This window comes from Anolis carolinensis, chromosome 4 (genome assembly GCF_035594765.1).
Source record: "Anolis carolinensis isolate JA03-04 chromosome 4, rAnoCar3.1.pri, whole genome shotgun sequence".
NCBI lineage: Eukaryota > Metazoa > Chordata > Lepidosauria > Squamata > Dactyloidae > Anolis > Anolis carolinensis.
In genome coordinates this window covers 193,298,280-193,321,683 of record NC_085844.1, presented here as the reverse complement: position 1 = coordinate 193,321,683, position 23,404 = coordinate 193,298,280, and the positions used below count along the sequence as shown (strand labels likewise).

At 41.8% G+C, this 23,404-nt stretch overlaps 1 protein-coding gene across 4 annotated transcripts in view; it reads left to right on the top strand.

Moving 5' to 3' along the window:
- Nucleotides 1–23,404, top strand: part of grm4 (glutamate metabotropic receptor 4) — a 451,932-nt gene that overhangs the window by 305,866 nt on the left and 122,662 nt on the right. The window contains exon 2 of one of the 4 annotated variants that reach the window (XM_062978464.1): nucleotides 62–3,698. The exons of the other annotated variants lie outside the window; for them this stretch is intronic. Within the exon in view, the coding sequence (XP_062834534.1) occupies nucleotides 351–3,566 (3,216 nt within the window). The 5' untranslated portion in view covers nucleotides 62–350 and the 3' untranslated portion in view covers nucleotides 3,567–3,698. Of the gene's footprint in view, nucleotides 1–61; nucleotides 3,699–23,404 lie in introns of those variants that run through there. 4 annotated transcript variants of the gene reach the window in all.

Here is a 23,404-nt window from a genome sequence, read left to right as displayed (position 1 = left end):
AGCCATCCGGAGGAAGAAGGCAGAGGAACTGACTTTAAAATCATTCTGTCTCTTGCTGCAGGCCTACTGCCCTCCTCGCTTTCCCCAGCATTGGCTATTTAACTAAGAGTCTGTCTTACTGAGGTCCACTCATTATTTATATATTGCTGCTATAACAATCTTTAAATGCTGTTATAATAACTATTATGCACTGTGAAGCCTGGTCCCCCTGACTAGTTTACTAAGTCTATCATCTCTAATTGGTCCTGCCCTGGCACCTTATAATACCATATTGCACCATATTGAATTAGTTCACCATCATAATCCCCACTGCCTGCCTTGCACTTTAGTCAGCTCAGACCCCTATACCTATGCTGCTCATGCACCCTCTGCACTTTACAACTGCATTTGCACTTTGTATTGTTGGAGGGGGGTGGGGGAGGCTGGAGGGTTATGGGGACTGCAGGGTGGGGGAAGGGAATGGGTGTGAAAGGATGCCAATCTATAACAGAAAACTAGTAAACCAAATAACATCGTTTGGACCAGGGGAAGAGAAAGGGAAAGGACAGTGTGATAGGGGAGGAGGGTGTTCTGATGGGTGGGGAGCCCCTATAGAGGTGGTGTCTGGGAGGGGGAGATACGGGAAAGGGAGACCAAATCATTTAATTCGGCCTAGGGTTTTTGGTAGGACATTAATAGTTCCAAAACGGTCTCCTGACATAGCTAATCTGGGTAGCCAGGATGGTGGTCCCTCCAGGTTAAGGGTGGTGCTGTTTAATGCCAGGTCAGTGAACGGAAAAACATCTTTCATCCAAGATCTCATCTTGGATGAGCATGTAGACCTGGCATGTATTACGGAGACCTGGCTGGACGAGATGGGAGGAGTTAATCTCACCCAGCTCTGCCCGCCAGGTTATTCCGTACAGAACCAGCCGAGATCTGGAGGGAGGGGAGGTGGGGTCGCGGTGGTCTATAAGGATTCCATCCCCCTGACCAGGTGCCCCGTCCCACAGTCGACCATGTTTGAATGTGTCCACCTGAGGGTGGGAGACCGGGACAGATTAGGGATTCTGTTAGTGTACCGACCACCCCGCTGCACTACAGTCTCCCTGCCTGAGCTAGCTGAGGTGGTCTCGGGCCTGGCGTTGGAGTCCCGGCAGCTCATAGTGCTGGGGGACTTCAATGTCCATGCCGAGACCAACCTCTCAGGTGCAGCTCAGGACTTCATGGCCGCCATGGCAACCATGGGGCTGTCCCAATTAGTAACAGGCCCCACCCACAGTGCGGGACACACACTGGACTGGGTCTTCTGTCAGGGATGGGAGGAAGGTGGCGGTGTGGAGGAGCTCACCATCGCTCCGTTGCCATGGACCGACCATCACCTGATCAGGTTTAGACTTACTGCGCCCCCCAACCTCTGCAGGGGTGGTGGACCTAAAATGGTCTGCCCCAGGAGACTTATGGATCCAGAAGGATTCCTGACCACTCTTGGGGAATTTCCCGCCTCCTCGGCAGGTGATCCTGTTGATGCTCTGGTCTCTCTCTGGAATGGAGAGATGACTAGGGCAATAGACACGATTGCTCCGGAGCGTCCCCTCTCGAGTAACCGAGCTAAACCAGCTCCTTGGTTTACTGAGGAGCTGGCAGCGATGAAGCGAAAGAAGAGGGAACTAGAGTGCGTGTGGCGATCAGGGTATAACGAGTCAGACCGAACACGGCTAGGCTCCTATCTTAGGGCATATGCCGCGGCAATCAAAGCTGCAAGGAGAGCCCACCTTGCGGCCAACATTGCGTCCGCACAGAACCGTCCGGCGGCGCTGTTCCGTGTCATCAGAGGGTTGTTAACTCCCACCAATCAAGGTGGGAGCCCTGATAACTCGGCAGCCCGCTGTGAAGCATTTGCTCGGTTCTTTGCGGACAAAGTCGCTCTGATCCGTTCCGACTTTGACACCATATTAACGGCAGTCTCTGAGGATGTAACGAGTGCACCTGCTTGTCCAGTTTTGTTGGATTCATTTCAATTGGTTGAGCTCGAGGATGTGGACAAGATCCTGGGAGAGGCGAGACTGACCACATGCATCCTAGACCCCTGCCCATCCTGGCTGGTGAGAGAAGCCAGAGGGGGTTTGGCCGAGTGGGTGAAGGTGGTGGTAAATGCCTCCCTTCGGGAGGGCAAGTTTCCAGCGAGCCTAAAAATGGCTGTGATCAAGCCGCTGTTGAAAAAGCCATCATTGGATCCTACTCAATTCGGAAACTTTCGGCCTATTTCCAATCTCCCCTATTTGGGCAAGGTCTTGGAACATGTGGTTGCTTCGCAGCTCCAGGGTTTCTTGGTTGACACTGATTTTCTGGATCCGGCACAGTCTGGCTTTAGGCCGGGGCATGGTACTGAGACAGCCTTGGTCGCCTTAGTCGATGATCTACGCCGGGAACTGGACAGGGGGAGTGTGTCCCTGCTGGTTCTGCTGGACCTCTCAGCAGCCTTCGATACCGTCGATCACGGTATCCTTCTGGGACGCCTCGCGGGAATGGGACTTGGAGGTACTGTTTTGCAGTGGCTCCACTCATTCCTGGAGGGTCGGTCCCAGATGGTGTCATTGGGGGATGCCTCCTCGGCCCCACAACCATTGACTTGTGGGGTCCCGCAGGGCTCTGTGTTATCTCCCATGTTGTTTAACATCTACATGAAGCCGCTGGGAGAGATCATCAGGAGTTTCGGGGTCCGGTGTCATCTGTACGCAGATGATGTCCAGCTCTGTCACTCCTTCCCACCTGTCACTAAGGAGGCTGTCCAGGTCCTGAACCGGTGCTTGGCCGCTGTGTCGGACTGGATGAGGGCCAACAAATTGAAATTGAATCCAGACAAGACAGAGGTCCTCCTGGTCAGTCGGAAGGCTGAACAGGGTACTGGGTTACAGCCTGTGCTGGATGGGGTCACACTCCCCCTGAAGGCGCAGGTGCGCAGTCTGGGGGTGATCCTGGACTCATCGTTGAGCCTGGAGCCCCAGGTCTCAGCGGTGGCTAGGGGAGCCTTCGCACAATTAAAACTTGTGCGCCAGCTGCGACCGTACCTTGGGAAGCCGGACTTGGCCACGGTGGTACACACCCTTGTTACATCTCGTTTAGACTACTGCAACACACTCTACGTGGGGCTGCCTTTGAAGACTGTTCGGAAGCTTCAATTAGTCCAACGGGAGGCTGCCAGGTTAATAACTGGGGCGGCGTACAGGGAGTGTACTACTCCTCTGTTACGCCAGCTCCACTGGCTGCCAATTAGCTACCGAGCACAATTCAAGGTGCTGGCTTTAGCCTATAAAGCTCTAAACGGTTCCGGCCCAGCTTATCTGTCCGAACGTGTCTCCCGCTACGACCCACCTCGAAGCTTAAGATCGTCAGATGAGGCCCTGCTCGCGGTCCCGTCAGCCTCACAGGTGCGGCTGGCGGGGACGAGAGACAGGGCCTTTTCAGTGGTGGCTCCCCGCCTATGGAACGCCCTCCCCATTGAAGTCAGGCAGGCTCCCTCCCTCCTGTCTTTCCGAAAGAGGACAAAAACGTGGTTATGGGACCAGGCATTTGAGCATGAGTAGCAGCAAAAATGAGATAAGAATATATGACCTACTGACAGACCCCACATGAACATGGAAAGCGCCTTAAATGTATATTTAAATGTATAATTATGTATATTTTAATGGCTATTCTTAATTTTATTGTAATTTTTAATCTTGCTGGATTTTTAAATTTGATGAAAATTGTTTTTAATGTGTATGGTTATACTGTAAGCCGCCCTGAGTCCCCTGATGGGTGAGAAGGGCGGGGTAGAAGTGATGTAATAAATAAATAAATAAATAAATAAACATGTACAGCACTCCATAAGGTGATCACTTACTTTGTGGCAAAGAATAAGGAACACATCATTTGAAAAATATGCAATTGTATGAAATGTACATGTGCTAATTTATATTATAGATACAAATTTAGAGGGAAATACTGGGCTCTTTCACATGTTCTCATGGTATAGCTTTACCAGATTTTGCCAGTTCTTCTCACCTCTTTATTAAATCATTCCTTTGCAGAGATTTATGTTGAAGTGGGAATGATTGTACATAGGTTTGTTTAAATGTAATTGAGTCATGTATGCAATGTGTGCTGGGGGTTGCATCATATACTGTGATTGCATCATGCACTGTCTGCTGTCCACTATGCAAGTGTGTAAAGAGTTAACTGAGTGTTGCATCATACAGCAGAGGTGTTTATATATATAGCCTTCTGCTTCCTGTATTCTCTCTCTGGTTATCTGCTCTTTGCACTCTGTCTGTATGTATATTGTCTTGTGAGAGTTTTCCATTCGCCAGTAAACCTGTTTATAGATAGCTGAAGTCTCAAGCCTTGTTACTGGTGCCAGTGCTTCTACGTGAGTCTTCTGCTGCATGTGTGTTTATCCGAATCGCGCTCTGACAGTGGTTATGGGCCCAGTCTTCCCTGTTTGCCCAGTTTACCCAGTTTAACCAGTCCCAGAAGGACCAGCAGACCTGCGCCAGTGTTCAGAAGAATGCAGAAGGACCAGTGACTCCAGCTGAACCAGCACCAGAGTCTACTCCAGAACCTGTGACTGTGCCAGAACCAGACCAGTTTCCAGTGTACCCAGTATACTGACCAGTCTGTGTGGAGCCAGAAGTCTGGGTGAGCTGAGTGGTGAGCTGAGCTGTGAGCTGTGTGAAGGAAGCCGTTCCGTTGAGCCATGCTTAAGCTGCTTGAGGGGGAGAGTTTTGTCTTTGAAGGAAGCAAACTTTGTCCGTAGCAGCAGAAAAGCCGTGATTTGCAGCGGAGCGTGCTGAGCTTCAGAGAGATTTACGAGGCGAAGGTGCAAAGGAAAAGCCATAAAAAGCCATAAAATCCTGTGGTGGTGAGGACTTCCGGGCTGTGTTGAGCGTGTGTGTCGTCAACTGCTAAAGGCTTTATCTCGGGGAATCGAGGGTCCTCCAGGAAAGGCAGAATGGCAAGTTCAAATCCTTTGACTGTTTTTGCTAAATTAAATGACGGAAATTATAAGGAGTGGAGTATTTATGTAAAGCATCTGTTAGTCAGGGAACGACTACAAAATACTATATTAGGAACGGAACAAGATGCAGTTAAAAATGAGAGAGGACTGGCAACATTGGTTTTGAGTTTAATGCCAAGTCAGTTGGTTCATGTGCAGAATTTGCAAACTGCACAGGAGGTATGGAATGTGTTGAAGCAAGTGCATCAGAGACAGAGTATTCTTGGAAAAATGATTTGGACTAAACGCCTTTATAGAACTACATTGGAAGAAGGGGCAGATGTGAGGCAACATGTGAAGAGGATGAAAGATTTGTTTATTGAATGCCAAAACAGAGGTGTTCAGATTGCCAAAGAGCAACAGGCTTGTATTATGATGTCCAGCTTAACTGCTGATAGGGATCATCTGTTACATTCCTTGCAAAATGTGCCAGAAGGAGATCTGAGTCTGGATTTAGTGTGTTCCAGGATTTTGGAAGAAGCTGAGCGGCTGGAGTTTGAAAGAGGAGCCTCGTGTGGGAGAAGTTACCAGAGCGAGGGGGAGTCAACTCCAGAGATGCCGAGCCAGACAGCTGCTTGTGCGAGTGTGAGAGCTGTAAGGAGATGTTTTATTTGCAGCAGGCCAGACCATTTAGCAAGAAATTGCCAGAACAGAGGAAGACATCAAAGAGGCCAAACCAGAGGTGGACACAAGAGGAGTGGACTGAACAACAATCCTGAGCCGAGAGTTTTGATGGCTGCAAATGAAGTTGGATACAGCGAAAGAAGTAATAAATGGGTTTTGGACTCAGGGGCTACTCATCATGTTACTAATGATATTTCTCTGTTGAGAGATGTACAAGATTTGGAAGGTGCAGATGTAACATTGGCTGATGGGTCATTTAAATGGTTTTCTAAATTCGGAACCTGTTACATTCCATGTTTGAAATTGAATTGGGAGAAAGTCTTGTATGTGCCAGAAATGAAGACAAATTTGTTAAGTGTAGCCACATTGACTGATCAACAGTTTAAAGTGTTCTTTAAAGGAATTTATTGCTATATTCATGATAGGGAAGGAAAATTGGTTGGCAAAGGAGTAAAAAGGAACAGAATGTATGAAATGTTTGAAAAAGTTAACAACATTGATGGAGAAAATGTAGAAGTTTTGTGTGTAGGAGGTCAAATTCAACATGATCGTTGTCTGCATTTATTCCACCGAGTAATGGGTCATGCTAGCATGGAAACATTAAAGAAGACACTCAAGTTGTGCCCTAATTATAAAATGGAGTCATGTAACTATGATTTAGATTGTGCCATATGTAATGAAGTGAAGGAAGAGCCTGTAAAATTTTACAAGAAGTCTAAAATAAGTGTGGATGGCATGTTTGAGAAGGCACATGTTCATATTGAGGGACCTTTTGACAAAAGTACTGGTGGATCTAAATATATGATGCTTATTGTAGAAAGAATGAGCAGATTTGGTTATGCATATTTCTTTGCAGACTTATCAGAAGCAACTAGAAAACTGAGTGATTGGCTAAATTTGGTAGAAAATGTGTATGAAAAGAAATTGGACACTTTAATAATTGACAAAGGTGCAGGAGTCTGTGGCAGTGAATTTAAAGCATTGTTAAGGTCAAAGAATATTAATTGGATTGAAACTGAACAAATGAAAAGTGAAGAAGGTGTTGCTGAAAAAAGAGCACAGCTACTAAATGTGATAAAATTGTGTATGTTTAAAGACAGTCATATAGCTAACAACTATTGGCCAGAAGTGTTACACACGTGTAATTATTTGACAAACAGGCTATGGGATGAGTGTATGCAAGACATTCCTTTTCGAAAGTTGTATGATCATGTACCAAATTACAAGTTTTTGAGAATATTTGGCCAGAGAGCGAATATTGTCATCCCAGCCAGTGAGAGAGCAAGTAAGAAACAAAAATACAAAGAAATGACATTCATTGGGTATAGCAAAAAGTCTTACAAGTTCTTAGAGACGCCTACAAAGGTGAAATTGTCAAAGTTGGCTTATTTTGAAAGACCCGGGGATTGGAATAGCATACATTCCAATGTAGACAAGTTACATGGTTTTCAACAGGCTAAAGTCAGTGTAGAAAGTGAAGAAACATCAAAGAATGTAATTGAATCAGTGAAGTCACAATACACACCACCAAAGAAAGTAAGTCAAGGTACACCTAAGAAACAGGGAACAAGAAGATCAAGTAACAAAGGTATAGACACACAGGTGAAACAAGAAGTTAAAGAAGAGGTAAATTTGAATCATGTTAGTGTGGAGAAGAAGAGATATGCTTTAGTACCAACTTTATCTGATCCAACAAAGTTTCATAAAACACCTGTGGCAAAAGATTTTGTTAGTAGAGGTAGATTTGTAATTGTTGAAGAATGAGTCTATAATTGTTGGTGATTGTGTGTAATGAGTTGTAAACTTGTAAAAATGTTCCCCATACATGTAAAAGAAAATGATTGAATTGAGTTCAAGCTGTGTATATAACTATGGTGACTAAATTACATTTAAAGAGGGGGAATTGTTGAAGTGGGAATGATTGTACATAGGTTTGTTTAAATGTAATTGAGTCATGTATGCAATGTGTGCTGGGGGTTGCATCATATACTGTGATTGCATCATGCACTGTCTGCTGTCCACTATGCAAGTGTGTAAAGAGTTAACTGAGTGTTGCATCATACAGCAGAGGTGTTTATATATATAGCCTTCTGCTTCCTGTATTCTCTCTCTGGTTATCTGCTCTTTGCACTCTGTCTGTATGTATATTGTCTTGTGAGAGTTTTCCATTCGCCAGTAAACCTGTTTATAGATAGCTGAAGTCTCAAGCCTCGTTACTGGTGCCAGTGCTTCTACGCGAGTCTTCTGCTGCATGTGTGTTTATCCGAATCGCGCTCTGACAATTTATTGGACCTATTTTAGGTGGTCTAATGTGAATGGGGAATTCTTCTCTTTTCTGATATTGCTATAGCATATTATTAGAATTTCATGAATTCACTAATGTTCTATAACTCTAAAAAGGGGAAGAATTGAAAAAGAGAAAGCAAGAAAAAGAAGTGTTTCAATAGTGTTTCGATATGTCTCAAATTAAAAATTCAACTAAAGTGTAGAAATAAAATGTTGCAGCTGGTACTGGGAATTAGCAGAAAATAGTGTGGGGAAACAGAAATATTACACCCACATCCTGTGAACTATAAAAACAAAGACTAAAACCTCCAGTAATATTTATCTTGTCTGGAGGAACACAGTATAATTCACATAGCCATGCGGTATACCTCATGTTAGCAGGGAAGAGTGCACTTTGTGTAGTGATGTGGTATTGGGCAAGCCATGGTAAAGCTATTGAGCTGAGAGATAATCTTCATAGCTGAGAGATAGGATGGTCATATAGTTGCCCCCGGTGGAATAGTGGATCAAAGCCTCGTGACTTGAAGGTTGGGTTGCTGACCTGAAGGCTGCCAGGTTCGAATCTCACCCGGGGAAAGCGCGGATGAGCTCCCTCTATCAGCTCCAGCTCCATTCGGGGAGAAGCCTCCCACAAGGATGGTAAAAACATCAAAACATCTGGGCATCCCCCGGCAATGTCCCTGCAGACGGCCAATTCTCTCACACCAGAAGTGACTCAGGTTGCTCCTGACATGAAAAAAGAAAAGAAAAAGGATGGTCATAATTCAAAATGGAAGGATTATGTAAACCACAAAGTCATGAGATATGGAATTAGTAAATAATATGGGAAGAATTACAATCCATTAACAATCTTAATTTTAGTGGGCCTTCTCTTCGGTATTCAATATAGGATAGATAAGAAATAAAATAATAGAAATTGAGCTTGTAGTTAGGCAAAACATTAATTAAAAGATTTTTAAAAGTTCTATGTCAAAGATGGTTTATGTCACAATTAGATGCTAAAGTCAGCATCCCATACTTCCTATGTAATTGGGTGACTATGTCTGAAGTTTAATCCCCATCTCTTTTTTCTCTTTCCCTTCCCTTACTGTACATTCTGGGCACAGCAATTGAAGGGAGATGTTGACAAATTGGAATGTGTCCAGAGGAGGACAACTAAATGATCAAAGGTCTGGAGAACAAGCCCTATGAGGAGCGGCTTAAAGAGCTGGGCATGTTTAGTTTGCAGAAGAGAAGGCTGAGAGGAGACATGATGGCCATGTATAAATATGTGAAAGGAAGTCATAGAGAGGATGGAGCAAACTTGTTTTCCTCTGCCCTGGAGACTAGGACATGGAACAATGGCTTTAAACTACAGGAAAGTAGATTCCACTTGAACATTAGAAAGAACTTCCTCATTGTGAGAGCTGTTCGGCAGTTAAACTCTCTGTCCCAGAGTGTGGTGGAGGCTCCTTCTTTGGAGGCTTTTAAGCAGAGGCTGAATGGCCATCTGTTGGGTGTGCTTTGAATGCGATTTTCATGGTTCTTGGCAGGGGGTTGGACTGGATGGCCCATGAGGCCTCTTCCAACTCTATAATTCTATGATTCTATAATTTACTAAAGATTGCTTCTTAAATTGAGGAGAAGCCACCCATCTTTCCACTGAACCTTCCATATCTCTTTCTTTCTTCCTAGCCACTCATGCCATTGCTATTCTTTCTCCATACCACTGTGAAGGCTGCTTGTTTTATTCATAATTTCACCCAGACCTAAGATTCACATAAACTCATTTTCACTTCCATGTCACACTTCTCTGTAACACACCAACCACTGCTGTTTTTCTGTCTCACTGCTGATCTGTCATTTGGCTTTCACTCATCCCAAACTTAAATCTATTTCATTGTGTATTCCCTTCCTGTATGCCTTTTCAGCCTTCAGACTCTAGTGTCAGACTGATCCCAGATAGTAATATCAACTTAATCAGATGCAGAGTCAATAATCCTAAGAGTTGGAAGAGACCACAAGGGTCATCCAATCCCTGTTAGCCCTGAGGTAAAAAGGGCAAACGTATGCTTGGGGCTACAAAATATCTTGTTCCTTATAGAGTGTATACCACATGAGAATTTCTCTGCCAAGTGAGAACCAGCTCTGCTTAAAGAAGGCATAGTAATGCGCTGAGAATCATGAGCTCATTTTCAGGACTTCCTACCCCTGTATAGACCACCAGAGATTTCTTGAAGTGAGGAGAGATGTCTCAATTACTTCTGGTCATGTGTTGCACAGATTTTCAGCTCTTTTGAGGTGGGCCCATGCACTCATGGAGAATTTTTGGTGAAAAGTTAAATTTGGACATTTGAGAGGGATTGGGAGCAGGGAATTCTGCCCTAAAACCACATGTGCCCCATGGTCCACATAATTCATATCCCTGGAAAATTGTGTAAGTGACATTTTAGTATTAGGGCTCTGCTTTTTTTGCTTCATAATTTCACCCAGATCTAAGATTCACATAAACTCATTTTCACTTCCATGTCATACTTCTCAAATTGAAACCAGTATTCAAGCTTCTGGCACACATAGTTGTCAAATGCAATGACTAGATTTATAAAGAGCTAGATGAACTTTTCTCATTTCAAATTATTTAAATTTGTAGATCTGTTTTTGGTTTTATGAAATACCATTTACATTTGGGTGAAGCTGATGAAGAAACTGCTCTTTTGTTGTTGCAAACTGTCATTTTCTGTGGCTTAACAATTGGCTAGTCACACTTTGTTAATTCATATTTCATTAATTTGGTGTGTGCTGTTTGCAGACTATTACTAAGCAATTCATAAATTTATAATTCATTAGCCAGTGCAAAAGTACAACTCACATGACTAGATTCAGAGGCCTCATGGGATTCATTCATTTGGGAGTTCTGTATTGACTGAGAGCACCGTTCAGTAACTGTTATATAGTAGGATTCTGATGTTCACCCAAAACAGCTGAAGTTTTGCATCCATCGAGAGCCATCTGGGACATCTATGAATTGCAAATTGGGAATTATGCAGATTGTGTCATTTCTAAAAAGTTGTCTGAAGATATAAGAGAGGGCTTTTTGGTATTTATTAGTACCAACAAATATCTGGATGTCATTAGAGAAAAAGAGGTTCTGGGGACAGCATTTGAGTCTTCCTTGTCACTCACTAGAAGGATTCAAAACAGACCTTGTAAAAGTGGCTTTTTTGAACTATAGTCCAAGAATGTACAATCTGATATTCTGAATTTATAGTTCACAAGCCACTTTATTATGCTCAGGTTAGTAGATGATGTGGGGCATTATGATGAATTCACCTATACAAGTTAAGCACACATGATATACTGCAAACGATGGTAGCAGTGGAGACACTTTTACTCTTTTCTTCCCATGTTGTGCCTGGAATATAAAATCAGAACAGCTAAGCATCAGGCCAGCACTCCATCCCTCCTGGTGTGGGTGTGTGTGTATGTATGGGAAAATGTCAAACTATGTGTTCCCCCACAACTCAATCAATTGTTGTGCAAGGCCATGACAAGTAAAAGGCAAAATTTTTCAGTCTGATTATCTGCCCGTTTGGATTCCACCAACTAGCACACCTCCATCTCTCAGCTGGAGCACTTTGTAGTTCTTTCTAAATTTAGCTGCTGCTGGAACAGCTCCCAGCTTTAAAGTAGACTTAATGCAAAGATTTAAATAAGGCTGGTGGGGGACTTCTGTACTATGGTGTTTTATATCTGTTTATTGCTACTGCATGATTTACTAGAGAAGATGAAATTGAAGAAAAATGCAGCGGGTTGTTCTTTTGCCTCTGCAATCTCCTATCTGTTCTCCCCAACATCTCTTCACAGTCCCACATACATTTGGTGGAAAGGAAAGATGGAAATGAAAGTGAAGAGGTCTATGGATTTTTCATATTACAGGATTACAATGCTATGGTTCCATTAAGAGGGCTATAATTCCATTGTTGTGTCCTGTGAAATCCTGGAATTTGCAGTTTAGGGAAAGTTATTTAGAATACTCAGCCAGAGAGTTCTAGTGGATCACAAACTACAAATTCTAGAATTAGATAGGATGGAGCAATGACCGTTAAAATGAAATCTCTCATATAAATAGCCAGAAGAGAAAACCAGCAGAGAAAAATATTAGATACGTGGGCAGGAGCAGGATGGGTGGGGGAGTATTTCAGAACTTCTTACAGAAGCACTGTCAATATGTTTTCCCCACCAAAAAACCATCATTTCTTGATAATCTGCCACCTTTGTGGGTTTTGAATTCATTCCTTTCTGATATCTGTATTGATGTTAGCCCCAAGAGTCCTTGAAGAAAAAGGTTAAAAGGCCATTCTTTAGTCTTCTGCCAACCAGCATGGTAAGATATCTCAATGAAATTTGGCTTGAGCCAGTACAGTGTCCATAAAAGATAATACAGAGTGCAAGGTCAGAGGTTAATGGAGTTATAGCCTCATAAGGACTCTACATGAGACTCCAGTCTTCTGAAAGTTATCACGGGTCAGTGATCATATAAGGCTTGGAGCACACTCCACAGCTTGAAAGGTGATACTAATAATTAATAAGAATTGGGATGTTTTTGTTGAATATGAATTAAAATACTTCTGCCTTTTAGTTCATACCAACCGTGTGGGCAACCTGAAGTGACCGCATATGGCGCACACCAACAGGGGGCGCGCATTCGAGGCACGCCCGGGTGCCACCCGTGGCCGTGCCACCGCCGTGGCTTCCTCCTCCTCCTTCAGCGCCTCCTCCTCCTCCAACCTAAAGGGGCACAAAGGGGGGAGCCAGGCTGCTGCCAGCCCACATCCATGGATGTGATTCAGGCTCCGGAAGCTCACGTTGGCCCTTCCGGTGAGCCGGACGGTCCTTCCAGAGCCCGCTCTAGGCCTTCTGGAGCCTACGTCAGGCACTCTGGAGCCCACGTCGGCCCTTCCGGTGGGCCGGGCGGGCCTTCTGGAGCCCGCGTCGGCCCTTCCGGCCTTCTGGAAGCCGTCTGTTGGAAGCAAGGCAAGTGGGGTTTATTTGTCTGTGGAATAATGTCCAGGGTGGGAGAAAGAGCTCTTGTCTGTTGGGAGGCAGGCGTGGATGTTGTAATTAATCACCTTGATTAGTATTAAATGGCCCTGTGGCTTCAAGGCCTGGCTTCCTCTTGCCTGGGAGAATCTTTTTTTGGGAGGTGTTAGCTGCCCCTGATTGCTTCCTGTCTGGATTTCCCCCGAGTGTTGTTCTTTATTTAGGCTGTTCCTTAATCCTTCCTTTTATCCAACATTTTCGCTTATCCAACGCTTTTAATTTTCAGTTATTGGTTTTGGGCGGGGAGGCGCCAAAATTTCTGTTCGCCTACACTTTAAAATTACCCTGGACCTTCTCTGCTTGTTGCTGCATCTTTTTGAAAATGGGAAATAAGTGGAAGAGGTTTTTTTAAGCTTTTAACTTGTTGCTGTGCACTTTCACTTATTTGTGGTGAATGAGCCATTCGGTTGAGAAAGTAGCTGGATCTCATCTTACTGGTGCCACTCCAAAGCTCATGAAAAAGTCAAGATGACCCTCAGCAGAGTTTGTAGGTGCGCTCTTTGATGTGTTCAAGATTATATTTGAAGAGCCTTTCTTTTACTTTCTATAACAATGGCATCAGCACACATTAAATCAAGACTGGGGAACATGTGAACCTCCAGATATTACTAGATAATAACATCAATCTACTCTAGGCATCATATTTGATAGTAAGAGATCATGGTAGTTGCAGTAACATCAGGCAACAACATCAGAATGGCCACACATTCTGCATTTGTATATTAAACAATTTGGAGTATTAGTTACTTTTATTTATATACCTAGTAATCTACATCTACATAAGTAGAAGTCTACAGATACCACAAGATATGATAATTACTCTTTAATCCCCCCCCCCCAAGTAACTGTTCAAGCTCTTCAGGTGGCATAGCTTTTGCATTGCAGAGATCTAGGTCTGTGAACTATACTTCAAATGAAACTTTCACCTACTGCGAGATTTGGCATCAAAATGGCAAAAGAGGTTCAGTGTAAAGGCCTCATCACAAAGGCCAGGCAAAGTGTCCCGCTTCACCTGGCTTTGTGGTGAAAAGAAAGGGGCAGTGGGGTGAATCTGTCACCCTGGTCAGCTCCCTCTCGGCATGCATGTGGGAAGCATTGCAATTCTGCAGAGGATCTGTGCTAGCTCCATTGGACCTGGCACAACATAGGAAGCTTCCACCCCGATTAGAGATGGGCCTCCACAGGAAATCGCATAATGTTGTATGTTGGCCGATGTGGGGCTCTGTTCCTAAGACAGGGTGGAAGCGTCATGGGATGCTGATTTAGGTGAGTGTGATGTAGTTGTAAGTGAGCTGTAAATAATAGGCATTGGGGGATTATTTTGTTACTGATGGGTTCTCTGGTGGTAGTGCTGTTAGGAATTGTGGGAACTGAAGTCCAAAACACCTGGAGGGCTGAAGTTTGCCCTTGCCTGGCCTACAGATATCAATGGAGGGTGGAAATGTTAAGTCTTGCAACCTGATATGAACAATGGGATAGGTAGGAATGCATGCTTGAGGGAACCAAAATATAACTGAAATTGATAATATTAATTTTCCCTACATCCTTAGTTAAAAGGATCTTATGCAAGGGAGGATGAGGAGGGAAGAGGATTTAATTCTGCTATAGAGTCAGGAGCTTGGCTTGAAACTCAGTGTGTGTGCGCATTTGTGGTGGGGTTTAGTGGGGCAGTAAAATGCTAATGTGTGGATGGGATTTGTAAGAGGAACCACACTAACTCTAGTCTCATGTTTCCTCGTACAATCTAATAATGATGAGACATGCTCTCTCTGTCTCTTTTTCTACTACAAATAAAACAGTTTATTTCCTTTGGTAGCTAAGAATACTAATAGGGTAACTTAGCATTTTCTTCCATGCAAATTCCTTTCTTCCTATGTTTTTCTTTCTTTTATTTTCTTAAAGTCATGGGTGTTGCTTTTTCATTCAGAGATGTGAAATACCAAAGCAGCTTGCAGGAGCTAAACATGCAAATCTTATTATTTGTGAATGGATTTAATCTAGTATTTTCCCCCCTTTCCCATACCTATTCCCAAGAGCAAATAGTATCATCCTATTCCTGGTCTGTGGACTGGAACAGCCATTTAAATCAGAAGTGGAAATTTTGATCTGAATGGCAATTGGGGAGCTGCAGAAACTGCATACAAAATCCAATACATCCACTGTCTGAAATTCCTCGGAACTGTTGTATATAAAGGCAAAATAACCTTTAATTTTACATTCATCATAGTCTGAGTTTGAATCTTATTATTCTGTTTTCATTTGTTTTCTCATAATGCCTGGAGAATTATAGATGTATTAAGAAAAACAAGACAAAATGCTAGAATGACAAAATGATAGAGAGGAGAAAACTGTTCCTAACAAATAAGAACTATTTGTTCAAAAATGAAAGAAGGAGAAAGAGAGAATTTCAAATGTTTTATTGCTATCGTGTGATTTCATATCTATTTTATAATATGTGCTTGGTAAGAAGAGTTGAATGATTTTAACCACATATTTGGTTATGCTGAATTCCAAAGAATCTAGGTGTTCCCAAGAATAGCAAATATCCATATGGAAGTCCCAACCCACCTGTGACTTTGACCCTCAGCCCAATCCACCAAATTGGGCTATTGTGGGGATAAGGTTGGGAGGATGAGATCCTTATATGCTGCCCAATTAGGTAAAAGATGAAAGGCCATTTTGAATGCCTTGGTGGCAAAATGTTTGTCATACCCCAGCCACCTTTGGTTTCTGAACCTGATTCAGAAATGAACTTTGATCAGGATGAAGCTTATTCTGACTTTTTACCTAGTCCGCAGAACTCCTTCCAATTACAGCTCTCAGCTGTTGATAGCTCGGATGCTTCCTTAATTGGGAGAGATACTGGAAATATTACTCCCATGGCTGAACCAGATGTTCTTAGTTCCCCAGAGAATGTGTCCTTCAACAGAAGGGAGTTTCTGCATTGCCAGAGATCTGAAAAGCAAGGGCTCCGCAGGAGTAACCACTTGGCATCTCGAGGGGATAATGAATAGAAGATTTTCCCTTGGGAACCTTTAGAGAGTTTGGCTTTCCTTCTTGTGATCAGATCTAAGTTCCATAAAAGTGTCTTGCACTGTGAACACTTTACGGTGTCAACGTAGCGATTTCCTGAGTAAAGTTCACCGACTCCAGCTCCTGTTTATCCAAGCCAAGTTTCCTGATCCTGGCGGCCAAGCTGAGCCGCGACTCCCGAGTAGATCCGGAGTAAGTCTACTTCCTTGCCTTGTTCCTGAATCAAGTTTGGCCTCAGCCTCATCTTGTTCCTGCCTTGATATCAAAGACTTCCAAGTGACTTTGGACTTTGTACTTCAGTCTTGCTTCCTTGTTGTTCCCCGCTCAAGAACATTCCAACAGTTTTGAGCGTGTTTTGGTTTCTGGACTTTGGACAATAATATTGGACATTTCTCTTTAACTCTTTGGACTAATTCATACCTTTTTACAAAGGACTATTATCCACTCAACCTTTCCACTTATTCTTTCCTGAATTTATTATTGTTTTAATAAAGATATTATATGATTATTGGTCTCTGTCTGGTTTCCAGTGCTCACGCTGCCTTGGGGTGCAACAATGGTGGTGGTGGCCAGGGGTGGCTGTTCCCGTAAGCGGGGGTTGGAATTTTCCTCCTCTTAATGGAATGACTCTTGACTTATTGATGGTTAATACTAAAAAACATAATTTTGGCAGATAAACCTGCCCTTGATTTATATAATAGGCCGACTTATACATGATTATGTACAGTAATTGGGGATATTGGAATTGAACTCAGATACAAACCATGTATTTTCCAACTAAGCCATTGATCTCTGAGAAGCTCAGATGGTGGAACTGCTGCCTGATAAAAGCAGATTCAATAGACTCAGGTATCTACAGAATTTGAGAGGCTAATTTCAAATTCCCTAAAGATCTCATTTAATATTTTGATGAAACTCTTTTGAATATTCTTCTATCTTGCCCCTAGTAATGCATTTCTAAGAAATATTTTGCAGTCATGGGCCTATAAATGTCCTAAAGACATGTAAATGTTACTAAGGATCAGAAATTTTATCCTTTTGTGCCATAGTCATATCCATGGCAGTATGACCATTAGCCATGCTGCCTGGGACATTTTATGAGTCTGATAAGTAATTTTTTCCAAAATCCTGATGTTTCATGTAGGTTTCTGGTTGACTAACATGAGGATAAAATACTAGATGAGATAGGCATTGTTCTGACATCTGGACAAATGCATGTCTAGTTGCTCATGTTTCGGTCTTCACAGTTCTGTGCAAGTATGTCATTGTACTGAATAGTTATAAAATTTAATCTACTATCAATATACACTAAATCACTTATTCTCTACCTAGGGTCCCCAGATGGTTTTGACCTTCTGCTCCAAGAAATCCTAACAGCTGGTAAACTGGCTGAGATTTCTGGGAGTTGTCGGCCAAAAACATCTGGGAATCCCAGGTTGAGAACAACTGCACTAAAGTATCTGAACAGTCACATTTGTGATCAAGCAACCCTTAATGTTGATTTGATGTGGATAGGGACAGAATGGATGGACACTGACAGTGGATTGAGCCTGTGTACAGATTGTTCATGAACATTAGGCAGCAGAATCAGTGTTTTCCCCCCTTGCATCTATTTGTGCTTATTCAAATGAGGCTGAAATATATGGAAAAGAGAATAAGCAAGGGAACGGACATTAATTAAGCAAATCTCAGAGGCCAAGGCAGGAGTGGTGAATGAAGGAATTGAGAGAACAAATCTCACTTTATCAGAAGATAAAATTCTTATAAAGGAAGGAGAAGAGAGCATCAGGAGGATGCAGAGATCAATAATTCACTGTTATTAAGTGCTGGAAAAAAAAGCCCCTCAGACACATTACTTTAGTTAATACAAATACTTATGGGTCCAAAATCTAACAGTTACTTACCTTTGAATTCTGTAATGTGTATTTCATACTTCACCCTCTCAGTCCAGAGTATCTCTTTGGAATGGGTTATCCAAGGAAATACAGTCCCTCCTTTTCTCATTCTTGTTCCAAAGGAAAGGTGTACATTTGTACTATCCAGATTATTCTCAGAAAAATGTTTCTTGGTCATGCTCTTGCCTGATAGCTCTGGAGCATGACATAATTCATCGAACTGGATTTTTAAATATCAATTATAATAATGAATGTAGAAAACATGTCTGTGTTGCTTGTGCACACAGCTAAATTCATGTCTTGGTTCCCCCAAGTTTTTTTCATTATGTTATCATTTAATAAAAATATTAAGTTCAAAAATAAACTATTAAATTAAAGAGATTTATATAATGTATCAAAGCCAATAAATGCTAAGTCTCAGAGCTGTCTGATTCTCAAACAGATCTCTTCTTTATCTCTGCTCTGCACCCTCCTGCCAGCAATCTTTTCTTGTTGCATTCTGTCCACCCTCACAAGTTCACAGGGATTAAACCAAGGTGTTGAGATGGATAGTTATGGACTCTTAACTTCAATAGCTTACAGCCTAATAAAAAAGAGCACACTGGCAGTCTGTAATATGTTTCATGCCTGACAAAACTATCTCAGAAGCTGGTGTTGGAGATAGGAGGATTCTGACCCATTTTCCCCTGAGATCTAGGATGCAAGGAGGCACACTATGTGAAATCTATTAACACATTCACATAGCAGCTGCCTCTGTTCCAGGTCAGGAGCAACAATACATTTGCAAACATTGGTAATGATCCTGGGAAAGGCATAGAACTTGGGAAGGTAGTGTCAAACCAGATGTGATGGGGAATAATTATTCTCTGTGATTTAACCTTTTCTCCATAATGGGATTTTCCAAGATATATGTGCCATCACAGTCAGCTTTGCAAATTAAAACTATGTTTATCTTCCAATTACCAATCACATAGCACAGAATAGTAGATACAAGATACTTCTTTCAGGGAAAATATCTGCTGTAATGAGTAGAATCATGTGCACTGTTCAATGTTATTGAAGTGTAGCTGCCAGCCTTCTTTACCTAAGACACTTGTGGTCTGACAACATTTGGAGGGCACTATGCTATGGCAAACATACATTTTTTCTTCGATTGAGGGAGCGCCCCTTTCTCCCCAAAGATTCTTCTAAACACATAATCTAGCTTCATACGTACTTTTAAAAATGAATGAATTATACTTGTAGCTTCAGGGTTCAACTTCCAAAGTAGTTAACATTATTGATACAATAAAAAGCACATCATTTTCTTTTTCTCATATATTTTATTGCAATTATATGAGGAATGGGGAGGGGTACAATAGTGGATATAGAACAGGGACATTTTAAACATCTTACATCTTTGTCTTCCATTGCTGTCTAGTTTTCTATGATGTTAAAAAAGAAAAGTGGGAGAGGAGCATTTCTTTTCTAATCTAAAACAAAAGGATAGAAAAGTAGGTGCACAGTGTTTTGAAACAAAGGAGATAGAAAAGTTGAGAAATGGAAAATAGAAACCCCTAACTAACTCTTCCTACCCTGTCTCTGCTTTCCTCTTCATAATAAAAAAATCTATTAATTTTGTCATAAAACTTCTTATCACTGGTAGATTAATTTTCCAGTTGGATATCATTGGGGATCCTGTTATTCTTGTCAGTACTTCTCTATTTTTTTTTCTTTCCTTGTTATTTCTAAATCCCTGTACTACTAATTTTCTCTTGGTGCTATAGAAAACCCAATATTTACATTTTCTTCAGGCATGGGCAAACTTCTAAGTTGAGGCCACATAGTGGGCCAGAGTGAGATGGGCAGGTCAGAAGGGAGGGAGGGAGAGGGTTCTCCCCTAGTCCCCTCCCTGCCCTTTCGTCCCCTTCCTCTTCTCTTTCAGAGGCAGAATGTTTGGATGAGATGGCAGATGGGAGAGAAAAAGTGCATCCATTAGACCCCATATTGCCTACTCCTGATATAGAATCTTAGAATTGTAGAGCTGGAAGAAAGACATGCAGAAAGGCACAATCAAAGCACTTTTGATAGAAAACCTCTGTGGAAAAGCCTCCAGAGAAGGAGACTCCGCCACACTTCCAGGCAGCCAATGCCTTTCTCTAACAGCTCTTAGTCTCAGGAAATTTTCAGTCGAATCTCTTTCCCTGCTATTTGAACCCATTGCTCGCTTGTGCCCTGGTTTCTAGAGCAGCAGAAAGTCAGTTTTCCCATCCTCTTCAATTGAACACCCTTAAATCTTGAAACATGATTCTCATGTTCCCTCTCTATCTTCTCTCCTCCCAGCTAAACATCCCCCAGAAGGAAAGGAGGAAGGAAAAAGAAAAGGAAGGGAGGAAGAAAGAAAGGGAGGAAGGCCTGGGTTTGCCCATACCTGTTTTAAATAGTCAATAAAAGGCTGCCATTCTTCTTCAAATTTGGAAGGGTGTGTTGATTTTGTCAATTTGTCCATCTCTAATTATTTCAGTATAATTTTTCAAATTTGAGGTGGTGCGGCGATTGTGTTAAGTCTGATCAGTTTGTCCATTTCTGCCAGATCCATCATTTTTTAAATCCATAAATTTTGAGTTGGAATTTCCTCTTATTTCCAGTAATCGCAAATAATGAAAAGCTCTTCTCTTGTTTGGAGAGTCCCAACCATTTATATTTAAAGAAAGTATCCTCAAGATCTTTGGTATTGAAATAGTAGATGTATGATCATCCAATTCTTCTTCATCTTGTGAAGCGGCCTGCCACTGTAAATGAACATTTTCTTTATCCAAGGTCTACTGAGGTTGCCATCTCTCTGCCCTCCAAGATGTTCTCTTTCTATTTTGTCCTCTGTTCTTTCCTTTGAATCTAGGTCTTTTCCAAACCTCTCATAGAAATCCTGGGCCTTCATGACTGATGATAACCAATACCTTTGTCCTTCTGGGTTTTCCCATCTGAATCTGTAGCCTTTCTTTTTAAGTTTATCTGTCAAGAAGAAATACTCTCTTCTTTTTTCTACTGTCTGAGATAGAAGTTCTCTTAATACTGCAATCCTAGTATTTTCTATTTCAATCAAATCTTTGACACGGGCTTGCAAAACTTTGGACTTCATCACACTGGCCAACTCAATCGTCCTAGGATGGTTGCGGCCTACTTCGGGATGGAGCCTCATGCCTGTCATTGCACAACATTGTGTGATTTCCAGTGAAAGCCTCACCCCTAACCAGGGTGGAAGCATCCTTGGATGCTGCCCTCCAAACACGGGAGCCTTTCCCATATTGTGTTGACTGCAGTGGAGCCAGCCCACTTCTGCCTGTTTTGGGTGAGACTTCCCCCATGGAGTGGTGTACTGGGTGATGGAATCACCCCTCATGCTTGCCATTTCACCATGCTTTCTGACAAAATGGCATGAGGCGGCTCCCCCATGTGATAAGGTCATTAGTCACATACTTTCTTTTTTGTAGAAAACACAATCACATCTCTTGGAAATTTATTTCTTATTGCATATTGGGATTGGACCCTATCTTATTGCATATTGGGATTTGAATCTCGACCACTTGCTCTGGTCTACTAAGGATTCAAGCCACAACTTCTGTTATTGCCATACCAAGTTCCTATACAGACTCGATTATTCCTCTCAACCTCAAAGAGAATTCTCTTTACACGTACTCTAATGTTTGGAGTTGGATTGAATTGCTTTGCAAATTCTTTTGCAATCTTTTGTGCCTTTTCAATTATCTTTATTTTCTGTTTTTGATGTTCCAGACACTCTAAAACACCACTCATTTTGTCTGCCATCTGTTGCATATCTCTCTTCATATCTTTTTGCTCTTTCTGTAAGTAATTTTCAGCCCATATAATTCTCTTGTCAATCGTGGCATCCAATTTTTTTGTTCCATCTGTAATGGTTCTTAATTAGGTCAAGATTTCCTTCTTTGGACCTTCTTGTGGAAGAGAGCCTTTCCTGGTTCTTCAGATCCCTGAATCTTGGACTTGTTGACATTGCCATCATATCTGTAATCAAACCAAACATCAAATTTTTGAAGATTTGTTGTAGTGCTTCCTTCAGCCACTTTCACTTTTAGTACACTGTTGCTTGTAACCCTTTTAGTTCTTACCCTGCTTTCTGTATTTCAGGCTCTATGCTTTTCTCTTATGGTTTTTATCTCAATGGTTCATTTCTATAATTCATCTCTATGATCTCTTCCTGTTTTATTTGCTATTTGGAGTCAGTCCAGAGGCTTCATGCAGTCCCAGGATGTTATGGCTATTGAGTCCTTAAATAATTCTCTTGGTTCTTATAATAATCTTTAACAAATTAGTTCACTTTCACCATTTGTATTTGGGCTCACCAGATAGTTTTATCAGGCAGACTGAGAACATTCTTCAATAAAAGTTCATTTTTAAAGTTTCTACAATTTCTAATGGAGGAAAAATTCAGTTTACTTCTCAGAGAGGCTTTCCTCAATGAAGTTGGTAAATTTACAGCAGATTTAAGAGCATCTTTTTGTTTGTTTCTTCAGAAATATAGTATTTTAAGAAGTGAATCAGAGCTTTTTTGTCTGCATCTGTCTATAAGAAAGCATGGGGAATAGCTTGGGTCAGTATTTGAACTGATCTAATATTTCTCCTCTGTCATAGTGTAGGGCCACTCTTTCCTCATTACTGTAAACATAACCCAAAAGTTAGAGTTATCACTACAAGAAAAATGATGTTATCCTGAGTTAAATTTTACTACAGTTCATAGATAGTATAGTCACTACTTCACTAGTGGAAAATGAGTTTACTGTAAGAAATTAGTTACTTTTAAGTAGTTGCAAACACTGAAACATCAGGTACCCATCTCCCTTCCTCAGTTATTCCTATGTTAGCAAATATATTTTCATTTTCAAGGATCTATAGTTCAGGAGTGATGCTATACTAGAGACCAATTTCTTTGCACCAGTGGATTTAATCCCTAAAATAAATGCCACATGGCCCTGTACTGTACTTGTGACCTTGAATGAAAACTGGCTCATAATCTCATAATTGCAATTATGATTTGTTAGCATGGCAATCATGTCAACTGTCAAGCATATGGCCTTTTTAATAAGCAAGATGTAACTAACAGGAGAAAAAAGAACTTACAGTCATAGTCCATTTATTTATATAACACATTTTCCACAAAAACACTGTGCACAATTTAAATGCAGTAACCACAATTATAATACATTACAATCTTTCATTAACAATTATAGCTCATTTAAAGCATATCAATCAATGTGATGTGCTTGTCACAACTCTTCTGAAGGGATCACTCGGCTCCATGTGGCTGTTATTTGATAAGTTTGGGTTGACTCAATTGATAATATTGAAACCAGATGATAGTAAAGAACTATGATACAGCAATAATTTCCTACAAATTGGCAACTATGTGATAAATAGTTCTGAAGTGTACGGCAATGTTTCTTTGATGATGAACTGC